Source organism: Mus caroli, chromosome 17, assembly GCF_900094665.2.
Source record: "Mus caroli chromosome 17, CAROLI_EIJ_v1.1, whole genome shotgun sequence".
NCBI classification, from domain to species: Eukaryota; Metazoa; Chordata; class Mammalia; order Rodentia; family Muridae; genus Mus; species Mus caroli.
Genome location: NC_034586.1, coordinates 10,026,328 through 10,043,791, shown reverse-complemented (window position 1 = coordinate 10,043,791; position 17,464 = coordinate 10,026,328). Strand labels below are relative to the sequence as shown.

Here is a 17,464-nt window from a genome sequence, read left to right as displayed (position 1 = left end):
CCAACTCATGACTTGTGCCATGGTGGCACTGCCAACACCCAGTGACCTCAAAGAAAGGCGCCAGCAGGAAGCCAGAGAGCATAAGAGCTTCTCTGAGGCTACCCACTTCCTGCCCAGGTTTCTGACCCATAGGTCTCGGGGAGGTGAGGCCCCATAATTTGAGTTTCCGAGGAGCTCTGAGATCACGCTGAAATCAGCGGTGTTTTCGTGTGCCAAAGGCTTCTCCTTGTGGGTTTTCTCTTTCCCCTTACAATGATTACAGTGCTTAATTCTTATACACACTGTCCTCATCAGTCATGGAATCTCTTGTGGTTCTCTTTCCAATTACACAAAACCTATATGAAATGATCAAAGAAGTCAAGGGGAAACAAAGAATTCAGAAGGGGATTTGCTAGCAATGACATAGGAGAGTGAGCGGGGTGGAAGAGGTGCCCGGAAAACTCAGATCAGACAGTGCAAACTTGCTTGACTATTCACCAAACTGGGATCACAGTGTCTGGCTTTGCCTGCGCTTGGGATGTGGTCATGATTGGCAGTAAAGTATAATAACCCTGGGGGGTTCACATAATAGATTATGTTAAACACAAGGTCATTGCCATCGCATGACAGGGTGGTACTGAGCATACGTGTGCTCCTGTAATCCTCAGGACAGAGGGAGGTATGGGTTAGAACCCTGCATTCCATCAGTGAGGAGGTCCAGGCTCCCATGAGACTGGCACCCTGAGGGAGATGCGTAAATGTAGGAAATTGGTGTGGGTGTACAATCCTGGCATAGAGCCAAACTCCTTCTCCAAAAGCACCCCTCAAAGACAAACTAGGCAAAGTGATTCACTCCCACCAAAAACTATATTTCCTAGATAGATAGATAGATAGATAGATAGATGGATGGATGGATGGATCGATCGATTGATCGATCGATTGATCAATATTATACCTAGATCTAGGTTCTCTAGACACAAAAACAGAGCTGACATTGCTCAGCCAATAGACTCTAGCCCAAAGCACTGATTCTGGACCTTGACAGAAGTAAACAAGCACCGTACCAAGCCAAACAGAGACAGGTTTTCTAGGATGGTCATACATGCCCTGATTGTGAGAAGCTACTAAACTGCAGTCTCTTCCTCTGATCTCCTTCTAGTGACTTCCGTGTGTTCTGAAAACTACCAAGGAAATGCCGCAGTGAAACCCCATAGTCCTTGTGTCTAGCAAAGAACCCTGTGTTGAAATCCCATTGCTTTCCCACCCCTCGGGGGAAGCACACCAGTGTCCAAGCAGTTCCGAGAGTCTGAGAAACGTAAAGCCTGACGCTTCATGGTGCTTGCCAGCCCCACCCCTCTCTTGTCAAGTCCCCCTCAGACGTCGAGCACCAGCAGCACCGTGTTCCGCCACAGTCATCCGGGAAAGAGTCTCATCAAGTGAGTCAGCCCAGCTCCAGCTCTGAGCCTTCTGTCCCAGGACCTTTAGGAGTCAGTAAGAAGAGCATCAAATTGCCTAAGAACAGGAAATACTATTTGAAACTTCTGTGGAATTAGGAAATTGGCTCTATCTGAACACAGTTAAGGAAAGGCATGGTTTTGTTTGGTATCCAAGGACTTACAAAGGACATCTGAACATCTTCTATTTCACAGAAACATCCAACATTGAGGCCAGTGGCTTCACCCACTGCAGTGATTGCTAGCAGATCAAACAGTGGCTCAGCCTTCTCAGAGGTCCTACCTCTCTAAGGCAGTGACTTTGAAAAATGAGACAAGGGGCTAATGAGATGGCTTAGTGGGTGATAAGCCTGGCTGAGCTGAACCCCTGAACCATGTAGTGGAAAGAGAGAACCCACTCTGATAAGTTGTGCCCTGAACTCCATGCTCATACCCTGGCATGTGTGTGTCCTATGCATGCATGCCTGTGCACACATGCTCACACACACACACACACACACACACACACACACACACACACACACACAGAGAGAGAGGGGGGTGGGGCTGTATGCAAGCCTGTAGGACATTTTCTTAAGCAGTGATTAATTAAATAATCTTAAATAAGGTAGGGCCCCGTCCATTGTAGGTGGTGCCACACCTGGGCTGGTGGTCCAGGATTCTATAAGAAAGCAGAACAAGTAAGCCATGAGGAGCGAGCCAGTAAGCAGCACCCCTCTGTGGCCTCAGCATCAGCTCCTGCCTCCAGGTTCCTGCCAGGACTTCCTTTGGGGATGAACCTTGTAATATGGAAGTGTAAGCCAAATAAACCCTTTTCTCCCCAACTTGTTTCATCACAGCAACAGAAACCCTAAGATAGTATAATACCACACACACACACACACACACACACACACACACTCCCTGAAACACCTAAGCTCAGATTCAAGACTGCCGTAGGTCAGAAACAGACTAACACATATTTCTGACGTTTTGTGCCATGTATTTATGAGAAACAATATTCTCAGTGCTAACAACTGTAAAATCAGAATATGGATCATCTCGGAAAAATGTTAAGGAGCTCTACATTCCACAACATCAAATGTTCAGCCAAGGCGCTATGTAAAAGTGAACAAGCATATCCATGGCGTCAGGATGCAAGTTTTATCTTTAATAAATAGTAAATGTATATGCATACCAAAGAAGAGTGCTAAAATTCAACATGACTAATACTGTAACAAATTAGTAAATGTCTTAATCTCTATTACACACACACACACCTGGGGTCATGGCTCTTGAGTGGAGTATATTTAAGGAACCCTGGCAAAGAGAAAGCAAGCTGGGCTGGTGACTCACAGTGGGGCAGCCTGACTTTCAGACACAGCCAGGCCATAAGCATGGCATCAACTGATAAGCTGAACTTCAATGTACCCAAACATCTGTTCATAGGAAGATTCTATAAAGCAGATGAAAGAAGCCACACGTAGGGAGAAAATATATACAGGGTACATCCTTGACTTAGAAAGATCACTTCAACATAGTAAGAAAGTAAATAACTCCTTAAAACAGACAATTTGAACAGACACCTCACCAAAGAATACACTCAGATGTGAAGTGAACCTGGAGAATTTTCTTGGGCTCCAGAGCTGTCATGGTTAAAATGATTAGGATGTACAGCCACACCCCCATGAAAACAACTGAACCCTGAAGGCTGACAGCACCGAACACTGGTGAGGCATGGACCATGGAACTAACACCCGGGTTTAGCTACCTTTCTATTGCCAGGACATGGTAGTTTATAGAAGAAAGACTTTAACTGAACTTAAGGTTCCAGAGGTTTAGAGTTTATGTAAGCCACGAGAGGACACAGAGGGTAGCACTCTCACCCAGACCACCACACTCCACCCCTGCTCCACAAAGGCTTACGGCTATATCATAATGCAAGGTTTTAGACCAGCTTCAAAACTCCCCATAGTCTTTCACAGTTTCTACACTATTAAAAAGCCTAAAGTCCAAAGTCTCTTCTGAGACTTAAGGCAATCTTTTAATTATAATACACATTCCCTGTAAAATCAAAAGGCAAATCACACACTTCCAAACATACACTGCACAGAATATACATTACCATGCCTAAAAGGAGAAATCAGGGCATGCTGAGTCAGCATGGGAGCAAAGCAAGACAGAAACCCACCAGGGCAAACTCCAAACCCTGTATCTCTATGTCTCTGATAAAGGGCTCAGATGGCTCTGCCACTCTAGCCCAAAGTCCCAAAGTCTTCCATATTTGTCAAAAAACCCCAAAACTAAAACAAAAGCAAACAAAAAAAAACCCCAAACCCCCAAATTACCATGATCAGATCTATCTATCATGGCTAATGTGATAAAGCACTACGACCAAAGCAACTTATAAAAGATGGAGTTTAACTGGGCTTATGGTTGTAGAGGTTGAGAGTCTACGATGGCAGGGGGAAGGCACAGAGGCATCAGCCAAGGGCTCAACATCATGATGCACAAGCAGGAGACAGAACAGTGGGGTGACATGAGCCTTTCCCAAGCCCTTCTCCCATGCCACATCTCTTCCAACAGGCGCACATCTCCTAATCCTTCCCAAACAGTGCCGCCAACTAAGGACCAAGCATTCAAACATAGGAGCCTGTAGGGGCTGTTCTTATTCAAACCGTTACAGTCACTGTGGTAAGTGGGATTTCAGAATACCACGACTACAGGAGGATACAGAGCCAAACACAGACACCCACTATAATCCTGTACCTACACATGCAGCCAGGTCATGTGAATAAAAATCTATACAGACTTGGATATAAACACCTATGAGCTGATTAAATCATAATTGCCACAAATTGAAAACAACCAAGGCAAAAGTCAAGAGGTGAACAGATAAGACAACAGACTAGTCCATGCTAAGAAGTGAGCTATCACGAAAAAAAAAGATACCGAGAAACTTTACTGCACGTTTATAAATATAAGAGGCCTGTCAAAGTGATGAGGACAGCAGACAGACCACAGGTGCCTGGGGGCCACAAGGTATGGATAAGTACGGCAAAGAAGACCTAGGTAGTGGAGCCAGGATGAGCTGTCATGGGCCATCATTATACACTTCCAGAGATGCTCAAATGAATTGTGGGTATCTGATAGCAGCACCTAGCATCACTGGCCAGTGCAGTTGCATAGCATGTCAAGGTCCATGTTAGCTCTGGGGATGTGGAACACAGACAGTGGGGAGGCCAGTGGTTCTGTTCTCGGGACAATGTGGCTAGAAAGCTAAAGCTGCCTACAAAATGAAGTTTATACGATGTAAAAATAAATTAGTCCACACCTAAAGAGAAGTCCTGTTCAGCCCTGCCTTGACACTCATGTCTGGGCATAGGTAACACTGGCCTCCGGACACTGGTGTGTGTGTGTGTGTGTGTGTGTGTGCTGTTTGTATGTGTTTGTTTGTATGTGTTTCTCTGTCTGTCTGTTTGCGAGTGTGTGTTTGTGTGTGTCTGTGTGTGTGTGTGCTGTTTGTATGGGTTTGTTTGTATGTGTTTCTCTGTCTGTCTGTTTGCGAGTGTGTGTTTGTGTGTGTCTGTGTGTGGCTAGGGTGCAATGTTCCTCTCTCTTTCCCCAAACTATGAATTTTGATTCAGTCACATCTAAAAGTGGTTGAAATTGTGACAGGGTATTCTAGAAACCCCACAGGCTTTCAGCACTGCACGGGATGACTGAAGAATGTCAGTATGGATTTATAAATTATGACAAAGAAAAAACAGAAAATAAAAGGTACTGGTTTTTGAACAGCAAAACAAGAAACACGGATAAATATCTTAAGTAATTTATTTATTAACTTTTGCTTCAACCCATAATTTTGATTCATGTGTAACTTGACAGGAACAAGTTGCTTGTAGGGGTAGCCTTGGATATCATAAAATATGTCAGTAATTATGCAAAAAATGTAGCTTAAAATATTTAACTTAAGAAAAAAACACCTTCCAATTTTCAAGCGAGCAAGCACTACATTTGCTATGCTGTATTGTTTAAAATCTCTTCTAAAATAGAATATCATTTTTTTTTCTTGGATGAGAGTCATGACAAAACAACAAAAAAAATCAAGATTTCTAAGTTTTCAAGCAAAAGAGAAAATTGTCTGTGAGCTTTGAGATTTGGAGAACTTTGTTCTCAAGATGAGTTCAGAAGGTCTGGGCAGGAGTAAGGCACTGAGAGGGAGCAGGGCCCAGTCAGAATGTCTTAATGTCGCCCCGGGTCTCCCGCTGCGATGCACGTTCCCATGATCCTTTTCAACAGTGCTCGTGTCGCAGGTGTCTGGACACACACAGTACATGTGCCAAGTTTGCACAGACTGACTCTGCTTTGTGTGACGAAATGTTAATAAATGGTACTTACTAGCTTAGCTAAACGCTTCCGTTTACAAAGTATTAATATGTGGATGCAATAATCTACAGGTGCAGAAATTAAAGGTGGCTACTGCAGGGGAATGTCGTAAAGCCTCCAGGACTCCCTTTCCTGTGCACTGTGCATGCAGGAGGCACTTGGAGCCTGGGCCTCACCAGTGTGCACAGCTGCAGTCACAGAGGAGGAAAACATGCCCTGGGGGGCAAGGGGACGTTCGGAAGAGGCATCCTTCTGGCTGAAGTGCCAGACAGACATGCTATTACGGTTTCCTAAAACATGTATATGTTTTCTTAGTTTATTAGCATAGTTTTATCCTTGGCTGGTTTTCATAAAAGAAGCAAACAAGCATTGTTGGTGAGCAACGATCTTTTATACACAGTATCTGTGACTAGGAAACCATGTCTAAATTTGGAGGAACCCTTGCTTTCAGTCAAGGTTTGCCATATAAAAACAGAAACCTGTATAAAGAACTTTGAGAGCTCACCCAGCAGGAAAGACTTAAGTCCCTCTCACTGCTGCACAAACTCATTCTTACTCAGGGGACATTCCAGAACCGGACATCTGGACTACGTGTATGTAACAGCAAAAACTAGGGCTCCATGATGAGCCCCATCTCCACACCAGTCTTCTACTCAACTCTGAGTCACCCCAATAGCGATGACTCTGTGTGTGTCCTCCGAAATTTATACACTGAAGCCTCATATGAGAGAGTCTGGAGATAGGACATTTCAATTCCGAATGAAGTGAGTTCTCCAATTAAATGACTGGCCAGAAAGAGGGGCATCTGGGATGCTCAGAGGAACACTCCTGTGAGGAGGCAGAGAGCCCCTGTTGCAACTCACAGAGAATCTGCAAGAGACCAACTTGGCCAGTTCCACTGCCTGGACTCAGCCCTAGCTCAGGCCCGTGAGGAGGAATCCCCACTCTTTAAGCCCAGGGGCTGGGATATCTATGGAATCAAATACATGCAGCCAAGGCAAAATAATAGACAACATTAAAATTTGCTTCTGAAGAGTATTTAAAGAATTCTTTTTCTAAACTCCTAAGTCCCAGAAAAGCTAAACAAAGTTTTGGGAACATCATGGTGGCCTTGCTGCCAGGCAGCTTTGTCAGATCAATGCAGATGCCAATGTGAAGGAGAACTTCAATGACAAGAAGCACCATCCGTGGAAGGAGGTCCCATGCAGCGCGCCCATCAGTAAACGGCAGTGTTGTCATCTCTGTCACTCACAATGGTGGCTGACACCACTTTTAATCCATTACAGTGAAGAATGGACTGCCTGGATTAATTCCAAATTCTACTCTCAATGCCCAACTCAACGTCACAAGTTTCTATAAAACTGAGACTAGCTGCCCTTGGGGACACAAAGGCTCCTGAACAACACCCTGCCAGCAGCAGCTTCACCAATTCCTGATCAAGTGACCCAGTGACCCACACTGATGACACAGCAGGGGGTCTAAGAAGAAATGAAAGAAAAGCCAAGTGAATAAACCCATCCCAAAATTACCACCAAGCTTCAAAGAACACAGTCAAGGAAGCACACAGGCAACTCATGGAACAGGGTGAACTGTATGCTTAGCCTGTGTCAGACCTGTACCCAGAACTCATCAGCCTTGCTCTCTCAGAGCCTTCCTGAGAGCAATTCTTCACACCCACAGTGAACATTAGAAACATTCAAATATATTCACAACTTCACACCAGTAATAGTGTGTTTGTGTACTTGGCAGTCCATAAAATTTAACATTAACTTCCAACACAGACACACATACACACACACACACACACACACACACACACACACACACAGAGTTTATATTGAGCTAGCAATGCAGATGCTAAGAGGCCATGCCTTTCTCTGAAACTATCTGTAAGAAGTAGGTTAGATGAGGAGGTTCTAGTAGCCTCTACCAGCATCTGCAGAAGACACACGTACAGCTAGTTCTTTTTTCTTTTTCTTTCTTTTGTTGTTTGGTTTGTTTGGTTTGTTTGTTTGTTTGTTTGTTTGAGGCAAGGTTTTTCTGTATAGCTTTGGCTGTCCTGGAACTCACCCTGTAGACCAGGCTGGCCTCGAACTCAGAAATTCACCTGCCTCTGCCTCCCACAGAGGCTACACTCTCTGACAGGATCCTATGGTGAGATGCTGCCTCAGCCCAGAGTCTCTCAGTTTCTGTGCTTCCCAAGGCCTGGAGGATGATAAGCCCCAGTAGCCCTGATGGCTGTTAGGAAAAAGGCCTCAGCTAGGTTGGCACTTCTCAGGAGAATGAGCATGCCGCCTCAGCCTTTGAAGTCCAAGAACTGCCATGCATATCTGGAAACAGCTGTTTTCTGACCTTCATTGAGACTTCACAATGCACCTCTTCCTTATCAGATGCCTGCCTTTCTTCTAGGTTCCGTGAGGAGGATCTCAGGGCCTGGCTAGTACAGTCCTCCATGAGAATACTGTCTCTCTCTAGTACTCATACACAAGGCCTCTTTTCTGTCTCCAGGGGCTTCTTCCAGAGCCAGTACCCCTCTACTCTGCATCTGTCAGAGCCAGAACTCACCTCTGACCACAGCCATGCAGTGGAGAAACACTAGCAGGAAATACATGTTTAAGGCAGATACATTCAGAGCTCTGCACAGCCCAGTCCTTTGTCAGCCTGAGAGACCCCCACCTCCTATCCTCCCATACCCAGCCATCTTTGGAAATCCTCACATCTCCTCTGCCCAAAACAGCAGGAGAAACCTACATTCCAGGTTGAGCTGCTCATCCAAGTATGATTCGGAAACACGTGCTTGCCGTGGAAACAAATAGCTCCCGGGGCTCGTGGAGCTGCTTTAAGGATGAAACGACACCATACGTAAACAGAGTCCTTAGCTTGATGCACAACCAACACCATCTCCTTTCTGTTCTGGGGCTCTGTTCGCACAGGAAACCCCTACTGCACCAGCGATTGGATGATGGCAAATTGAATTTCATCTGTCTTCAGAGAATAAGGTTAAATGTGCCTCTCTACCTGGAGATGCATTGGTGTGTTTCAAAGCAGCCTAGCCCAGGCTCCACTCAATTTCATTGCCTTATTTAAAAAAAAAAAAATCAAAACTCTAAAGCTTTGAATACTCTGATCATTTACAGTTTGATTGAACATTGAAATCTGAGAGTTAAGCATGACTGAAATTAACATACCCCCTCCCCCATATAGTTAGGAAAATTAAATCAACTCCACCGTGTGCATTTTTAAGTAGGATAATGAGCATTTTAAAAATCACTCATGGTTACAGCTACACTTAATGGGAATTATGCAATTTGTGTATTCTGATCTCTTCAAATGACCAAAGCTCTACAACTTAAGAGTCTAAATGGTATTTTGATGGTTTTATAAGTTTGCTTTTGAAAGGAAAAAAAAGAAAAAGAAAAACCTAGAAGTTACAAAATGAAATGTAACTCATATTATTTTCCCCCAGGGAGTGCAATTTAACTTGATTTAAAGCAGAATTAAAAGATAATTATCTTTTGGCATTAATTTTAATATATGCAATAAAGCAAAAGTTATCAATCCCGAATAAGGGAGAAAATATTTCCACTGCGGGGGTCCCATAAAACCACAGGACATGGTGACCATCAAGGGTGTCCTCCTGGACATAAGCCAAAGAAATGCTTAACCGTTGAGGAGGGACAGGGAGAGGGGAGGGGAGGGAGGTGTCCAAAGATGACATAACCCAGGCCTCTCTGTTTTCTCCAGCTTGTGCAAAATCCAGAAAGACAGTAAAAGGTTGGCCAGCCTATGTTCCATGGTCATCACAGAGACTGAGTGCAGGAAGCACTCTCTCCTGGAGGTCTGCAGAGGCTCAGTGTTGGGCTCTGGAGCGGCTGGAAGAGCCAGGGACAGAGAGAAAAAGCAGATACTCAACACCCCCACTCTGCATTTAAAAATAAACAAGTCAGTGAGGCATCCAACATCTATTCCATACTGCAAGTGGGGGGAAAGTCCAACTGCTGATGCAAGAGCTGTATCCAGAAGCCCTTCAGAAGTACAAGTGAGGGCCAGCCTCTGGCTAGTACCCAGGCAGGACTGCCTGCAGGCAATTAGAACTAAAGCTACAACAACATGACCTAAGAGGGAAGACTAGAGATTACCCAGCCACCAGGAACCACGCCCTGAGAACCCACCCTTGAAGTAGTAGCTGGTGACCATGGATACTCTGCTCACCATCGCTCCTCTACTACCGGGTATAGCTGTAGCCTTTCAGAGCTTCCAGGTGGTAGGAGATATGGAGGGCCCTGTGTTACTCTATATAACAGAGCCTGCCTTCCTTAAGGAGCATCAATAGATCCTTCAGACACAGAGGGGAGCCACCCCACCCCACTCCTCTCAGGGCTAGCAGACGGGATAACTTTAGATGCTGTGCTCCACAGGTTCCATGCTGACCCTGGTTAAGTGCCACTTGGGTGGCTGATCTGAGGTCCACATGGCTTCCATTTGATCTGGCAGTAACCTCTGAAATATTTCAGTGTCCATGTAGGGGTGGGGAAAAACAAAAGGTAGCAACTGCTGCCCTACCTGGTGTGGACTCACTCATCTATGGATGTTGAGAGAAGTTTTGAGCCTTGTTGGAGTAAGAATCCAATTCTTGGTCATCTGGCAAAGATTGTGAGCTCTGAAAATAATGAGTACACAGCAGCCTGGCTCTTGTTTGTTGTTTGCTTTTTGTTGTTTGTCTGGTAAAGGATGATGCTTGCTTTGTGGAGGGGAGGTGCATCACGTGAACATTGTCTAAATAGAATTCTTGCTGGAGAGTCTTCAAGTCACCACTCACTGAAAGATCTCTCTTCCCAGAGATAGGCAACTGGCCTAGCATCTCATCTCTATGGTTCTTTTTTTTTTCCCTAGAGTGTATCATCTGGATAAACTGCACATGGTTGTAGAGGTGCAAATAGATGCTCCTGTTCTGACCTTCATTCTCCTACAGACAGGACCTCTCCATGTATTAAACTGACGACTCAGGCTTGTACTCCGGAGCATGCTTCTTATTTAGAATGGGTCATAAAACCCTGTCTTAAGTTACTTTCTGTTGCTGTGAAGAGAGGCTATGATCAAGGCAACTTATAGAAGAAAGTATTTAAATGGAGAATTGCTCACAGTTTCAGAGGGCAAGTAGAGTCATGACTATCATGGTGGGGAGCATGGCAGCAGACAGGCAGGCATGGTGCCAGAGCAGTTGATGAGAACTTACATGCTGAGAGAACACCCAGGAAACATGGAAAGAGACAACTGGAGTAGTATGGGCTCTTGAAACTTCCAAGCCCACACCCAGTGACATAGCTTTTCCAACAAGGCCACACCTCCTAGCCCTTTTCAAGGCCACACCTCCTAGCCCTTCTCAAAGAGTTCCACCAAGTGGGGAAAAGCATTCAAGCATATGAGCTTATGAGAACCATTCTCATTCAAACTACGACAAACCCTATACAAATGGGTAGTCATGATTCGTGAGTAACATTTACTTTGTGACGCTGTTAACAGACAACGCAAGAAAGAAAAACTAAGCCTCTGTTTTAGTGTTCTAGACTGGTTTTTAAAGGGTCAGGTACAGGTAGGGAAAGCACTATATACATCAGCAAAGGATGCAGACTAGATTCATAGGCCTGCCTTGAAGTCATGCATGGGTAAGCTACCTTAACTTCTATCAGTGTTGGGCTGTGACCTGGAATTATAGGCTGAATAAACCCTTTCCTGCCCTAGCTGCTTTTCGTCAGGGTGCTCTGTGCTTTTCGTCAGGGTGCTCTGTCACAGAAATAGAAATAAAATTAAAAAGAGGAAGTTGCCACTAGTAATAACTGCTAAGTAAAAAATTCATTTTAAATTTTCTGCTTTTGCATATGTACAACTGGTACCTTTCTTAGAGCATCCAAGGGGGAAATCTCCATCAGGAAATTCAGCCATGCAGAGCCAGGGCCAGAAGGAAAAGATCAGGGACTAACATAGAACAGTGCTCACACACTCTTCGAGAGCCCACTGGCCATTCCAGGTAAGCCTTCTATTGTACCAAGGAGCCCCTGTCTCACATAGTGCAGCACCTGTCAGCAAGATTTCCCAAACAGGGTGTTCCTGGGGACCTGAGACTGAGAATACCAGACACAGCCTTCCTGACAGTCAGTCTTCTTTGTGCTGGGTATGGATGCACATAGATTCTTCTCTTCCAAGCTGTGACGCTTCTTAGATCTCTACTTATCGTATGTAAGACACACTTTAAAAGATGTGTACAGCCCAGACAGGGGCACTCTGTGCTAGGATGCCCTTTCGAGTAGCTGCCTCTCATCTCTGGGCTTCAAGGTCAATCCCAGAAAATTCCTGTGGTCACCCTGACCTTCCTTGGCTGCCTATCCACTAACCCAGAGGACAGCTTCAGATTTTACAAAGGGCCAGAGGAAGCAAGCAGGACAACCACCCACCATAAACCCCTGGAGCTTGTTAGAGCTGCTTGGCTTGTCTACAGAACATCGAAGCAGTTGCCTGCAAAGGTCATTTCTGTCAGTGCTGTCCTGCCGCAGGTACAATCCATACATTTCTGTCAGTGCTGTCCTGCAGCAGGTACAATCCATACGTTTGGAGGCTTTCACCTCTAACAGCCAAATGTTCAGACAGCTCGGAAACTACCTCAAAAAGAGCACTCACCAACCACCAGCCCCACTGTGCCTGGGCAGCCCACTGCACAGCTGCACACAATTCCTTCTGAGAATATAGAGAATCTAATAAGAAGCATTTTTTAAAAACCTGCAGAAGGCAAAAGTCTGGAATGAAATACTCCCTTCCGGAGTAACACCAGGTCCCAACTTACCTGAATTTTTATTGGTCTTGTTCTGCCGACTCTTAACTTGCTCGGTCCAGAGCGTAGGGTAGCGTGAGGCAATATCTAGAGAAACAACAAGGTGAACAGATCATTAGGCAGCATGGAGCCCCTCAGCTAAGGAACTCAGCAAGGGCTCTGATTCCCCGCCCAGTGTAACAAATAAATAACAGTTCACTGCACCTTTCAAAAAGAAACAGTTAAAAATGGTTAAAAGCACGTGACCAAGGAACCAATAATATAAAATTTTTAATATATTTTTTATTAATCTGAACATGTAACTAAACTCTGTTTGAATACAGACAGGTTCTAGGTGTTATAAGATACTCCAGGGTGAGCAGGGGTAGTTGCTCAGTGGTATGGTAACTTGCCTAACATACAGGAAGCCCTAGGTTTGTCCCTCAGCATCACCATGGGTGGATAAGCAGAGGGAGGTAGGAAGCAGCCTAATGCACAAATACATCCCATGAAGTAAAAATAGTCGCTCATTTAACATGAGACTCTCACATGGTTGAATGATTCCATATAAAATAAAACATGTAAAATATCTTTCACATCACACAGTTGAGGAAAGTAGCCCCTTGATATTAATTATCAGATGTGATTGACTATACATGGCTCTGAAAACACAGACCCTACACATTGCCTGGCTTTGAACCCCCTACCATATGGGACAGGCAGACCTGCACTCTTATGGGTGAACTGGAGTTCTCCAGGATGGAAAGTTAACATGGCAGAGCCCAAAGCAGCCCTACTACACAGGAGCCACTGCTATTATTTCTAAAGTATGTAGGATTCTGTACACTTGTGTGTTAGGGAGGCGTGTGTGTGTGTGTGTGTTATAATGTGCATTTCATACACATTTTACCCAAATCCTGATCCCATTTGACTTGAGAAAATGACCAACACTATAGACAATTTATTAAAGGTAAACATAAGAGGTCTATCCTTGTCACAGTGTCATAAAAGCCACACATGAGTAGGGGAATGGTACATGTCATCACACCATTTTGAACACATACATTTCTGTTAATAAAATGACTTCCAAGGGATTCTGCTCAGCAGAACCCTGTGGCAATGTGGAAAATTACCAGGAGAAGCAATGAAGGCTCATGACATGGGAAATGGGCTCTCATGGCCAGCCCACTGGACTGTTCTGATTTCTTCACATCTGCATTACACTATGGTCAAGCACAGGGCCTGTCCGTCACTCTCTGCACTGTGTGCATGTGGGCTGGAGTAAGGAACAGGAATATCATGCAGTAGCATGGTCCTCATTCTGCTCCCCATCTCTACCCCTGCACATCCTACAGAGGCACGCTTCAGCATCACTTGACCAGACTGTTTCTTGTCCTTCCTGGGTGGCTATCTTTCTGGGTGTAGGTCTTTCTAGATTCACAAGTGAGTGACAGCAGGCAGTGCCTTCTTTGTGTGCCTGGGTTGTGAATGGCATCATACCCATATGACTTGGTATCACTTCCTAGCCCCTGACTGCCCCTCCTTACTCCCCACCCAGTTCCCCATCACCTGCTCACCTTCTTCATCTCCTTGGGGCTGAGTCTCCAATGCTGGGGCTGCAGCATCATCTGAATTCAGAACGGAAAAGATTTGCAAGGAGACTACAATTATGAGAGTAAGCTAAATAAGTGTGCATCCAGGTTGGAGCCCAGGACCTGCAAACCACCCACAGAACCTCCCAACCCAGCCCAGCTCAGAGCAAAAACCAGCACCCCGGGGAGGCCAGGTAGCAACATTGACCTGCTTGCTATGAGACTGCTACTTTCAAATGCTATGGGAAGCTGAAATCCAAGGCCCACACAAACCATCAGGGCAGTGGCTACTATAGGGCAGTTACAGGCAAGTGGAAAACTGAGGGCAGGGGGTGCTAAACAACCAGTCTACTGCAGGCCACAGGTGTGGAAGGGAACAGAGATCTACAGGGGTCATTGTGGGAGTTGAAACCCATTCGTGCATGTGCTCCTATGCCGAGGACACTTTGAGAGCCACAGTCTGGACCAGCAATCCCCCCTCCCCATCATGTGCTTCCAGCCACTTAGTAGTGGAGGCACAGTGAGAACCGTAGGGGTAGTGTGCATGGGGTTGGGGATCCACAGAATGGGGAGGGTCAAGCAAATGAAAAGGTTGGTGGAAAGGCAGGGTGGAGTCTGAGAGGATTGGCTCCGTTTCCTGGCGAATCATCATCACTGAGTTTACTGACCACCTCCTGTGGTTTCCTGTGAAGCTCTCAGGGTCAGAGCACATGACACAGCAGTGGCTGGGACATTGGTCACTCTCCATCTCTCCCCCTTCTGCTTTTATTCAAGTCTGCCCCCGACATTTTGAGACTGTCATTTCAGAATCAACATATAAGACAAGGGCTGGCCATGGGACCCAGCTAGCTATGACTCCACCCTATCCTTCAACTGTCTAGAAGCCCCACTCAAGGATTGGAGGGGAGCAAAGGAGTCTTAGTTTTAAAACCTTTAATCTTTGATAACCTCTTGAAAAAAGTCTGATGTCTAAACATCAAAACTCAGGGTGACTTATATGGAACATGGAAGCCTAATGTTTGACACAAGGGAAACTTGATGCTGAACCATTTTATTTTCTATAAATAAATAAATAAATAAATAAATAAATTGGATGGAATAATATATTTAAACCAAATTTAACATACTAGGAATCGTGGAAGTTAATAGAAGAAGCCTTTAAATGGCATGTATGTCTCATGGGTTTGTTTGGGGTTTGGGGGGGGGGTTGAAAGTGAGTTCTTGCTGGTGTATATTGCTAAGGATCAAATCACTCTGGTGAGCCACTCCCAAGATCACAGGGTCCCTGCTGGATGAATAGAGTGTGGCTGCTGAGTGTAGGCATATTTGGTGATGTTCAGCCCACAGGTGGAGCTGTGCCCAGGCTCTGTCCCTCCAGCTCAGGCCCCTGTGTGGGCAGCCCTCAGCCTCACCTGCCCTCGGATGCTGTGATGCACAGCACCATGGGCCGGCTGGAAGCTCTAACAGAGGACATAGCCTATAGAGCAGGGAAGCTGTGCTTTCCTCCACATTTCTGTCATGTCTCCCTTGTTATCCCTAAACCTGGATTGTTGCTTCATTAACACTTTCTTTCTGTTGGGTGCCTGTCCAGAGAGTGGTGGAGTTTGGTCCACAGGCCTGCTTGTTCCTTAAATTCACACCCAACTTCCCAAAGGGTGTCCTCCAGTGGACCCCATGAGCATCCTGATAAGGAGATGCTCGTGGGCAGCAGAATCCTCTACCTTGTGGTCCCCCACCCCCATCAAGTACATTCTATACCACACAACCCTTCCTCCTATAAATCTTCAGGTGTTCTCTAGGCTCAATGATCAAAGACCGTGCCTGTTTCTGACTCCTCTGAGCATACCTCAAACCTCTGTGGATGCTTTAGCCCTCTTTGTCTACCTCAGGGCTCTCTGCATCTTCCCCAGGACCCTCTGTACTTATTCCATGCATACATCTTAACAGTACAGAGATCTTTATTCCAGGGCAGGAAGTCCAGTTCCTGGCCAAGAGACTTTCAATTTGAGCCCCTGGAATGGAGCTGAGTAAGCTTGGCTCTACTTGTCTTCACCCCACTTCTCTTTGACAGGTTTATTATACTACAACCCATAGGAGAAAAAATGTCTATGGTTATGTAAAAAAAAAAAAAATGCATCTTGAAAGTCTCTCCTGACTCCAAAGACTAAAGCAGAATGTGTGTTACAGGGACTTCAGGGGAAACAGAGGATGGTCAAGGGACAAACAGACAGATCTTCCCAAGGTGTCTCAGTAGGCAGGTTCCAGCCCAGGAGAAGATGAACTTAGTCATCAAGTGGCCCCCAAAGAAAGAAGAGACTGTCTGCCCAATGCTCAGAAGAACATTTGCTGTAGAGAAAGCTTTTGCCTCTTCACATTGGCACATAACATTCATTTCTATGGCTCAGAATGTGTGAGAGGCCAAAATACTGAACCTCTACTCTCTGGCCAAGTGCCTCTCTTGATGTTGTCCGAATCACTCAACACACCTGTAATAGAAATCAGTTCACCCACAGGGACCCTGAGATACCCACCGGATTGACTGACACAGCCGAGTTGAGCAAGGCACTCCTACCTACAGCTGAATCTGCCACACCACAGCATTAGCTGCTATATTACAGTTCTCTTCATACACTCAGTGCTATCCTGCACACCTAACACAACACACCCACCATGGTCCTGAGCCCCTTTCAGGGATCCCCACACACGCTGAGTGTACTGCCTGAACCGTAGGTGACTAGCAGAAGGCAGGACTGGACCCATGATTCTGGAAGATCTGGGCAATACCTTTCAACGTACCTCAGTTTTAACTTGAGAGTCATTTCAAGGTGCAATCGGATCAAATCTTATATATCAATCATTGTGCAAATTCATATCAAGATAGTTTACCTGCTCTCCCTGCTCCTTCCCGCTGCGGCAGCTTTTCATTTATTGAACCTAAGACAGGAAAATAAAGAACGGAATTACAATGCTCTACCAAATGGTTTTCTTCAATTAAGGAAAGCAGCTCTGCCCTTCTATTTTAATAAGTTCAAAGTACATTCTCACGTTCTAGTTAAATTGCACATGTCACCTGACACCACCCGGGGAACTGTAACCAAAGTAGTGGCACTGACAGTACAGGGGAGTCCCCATTTTTAGGCTCTGTAGCTAAGTGTGGAAGACCTTTACCCCCAACATATGGCAACATATGTACCAGAAAAGCATCCTGCATCCTTGTCCGCACACAGGGACACGGAGTGCTGGAGTCACAAGGTACAGATCAGACA

General features: G+C 45.4%; 1 protein-coding gene across 1 annotated transcript in view; it reads right to left on the bottom strand.

The window, feature by feature from the left end:
• Positions 1-17,464, bottom strand: part of Smoc2 (SPARC related modular calcium binding 2) — a 123,015-nt gene that overhangs the window by 39,368 nt on the left and 66,183 nt on the right. The window contains exons 5-7 of the mRNA XM_021186294.1: positions 17,085-17,132; positions 14,184-14,234; positions 12,640-12,714 (exon numbers count right to left, since the gene is read on the bottom strand). Coding sequence (XP_021041953.1) covers positions 12,640-12,714; positions 14,184-14,234; positions 17,085-17,132 — 174 coding nt within the window. The remainder of the gene's footprint in view (positions 1-12,639; positions 12,715-14,183; positions 14,235-17,084; positions 17,133-17,464) is intronic.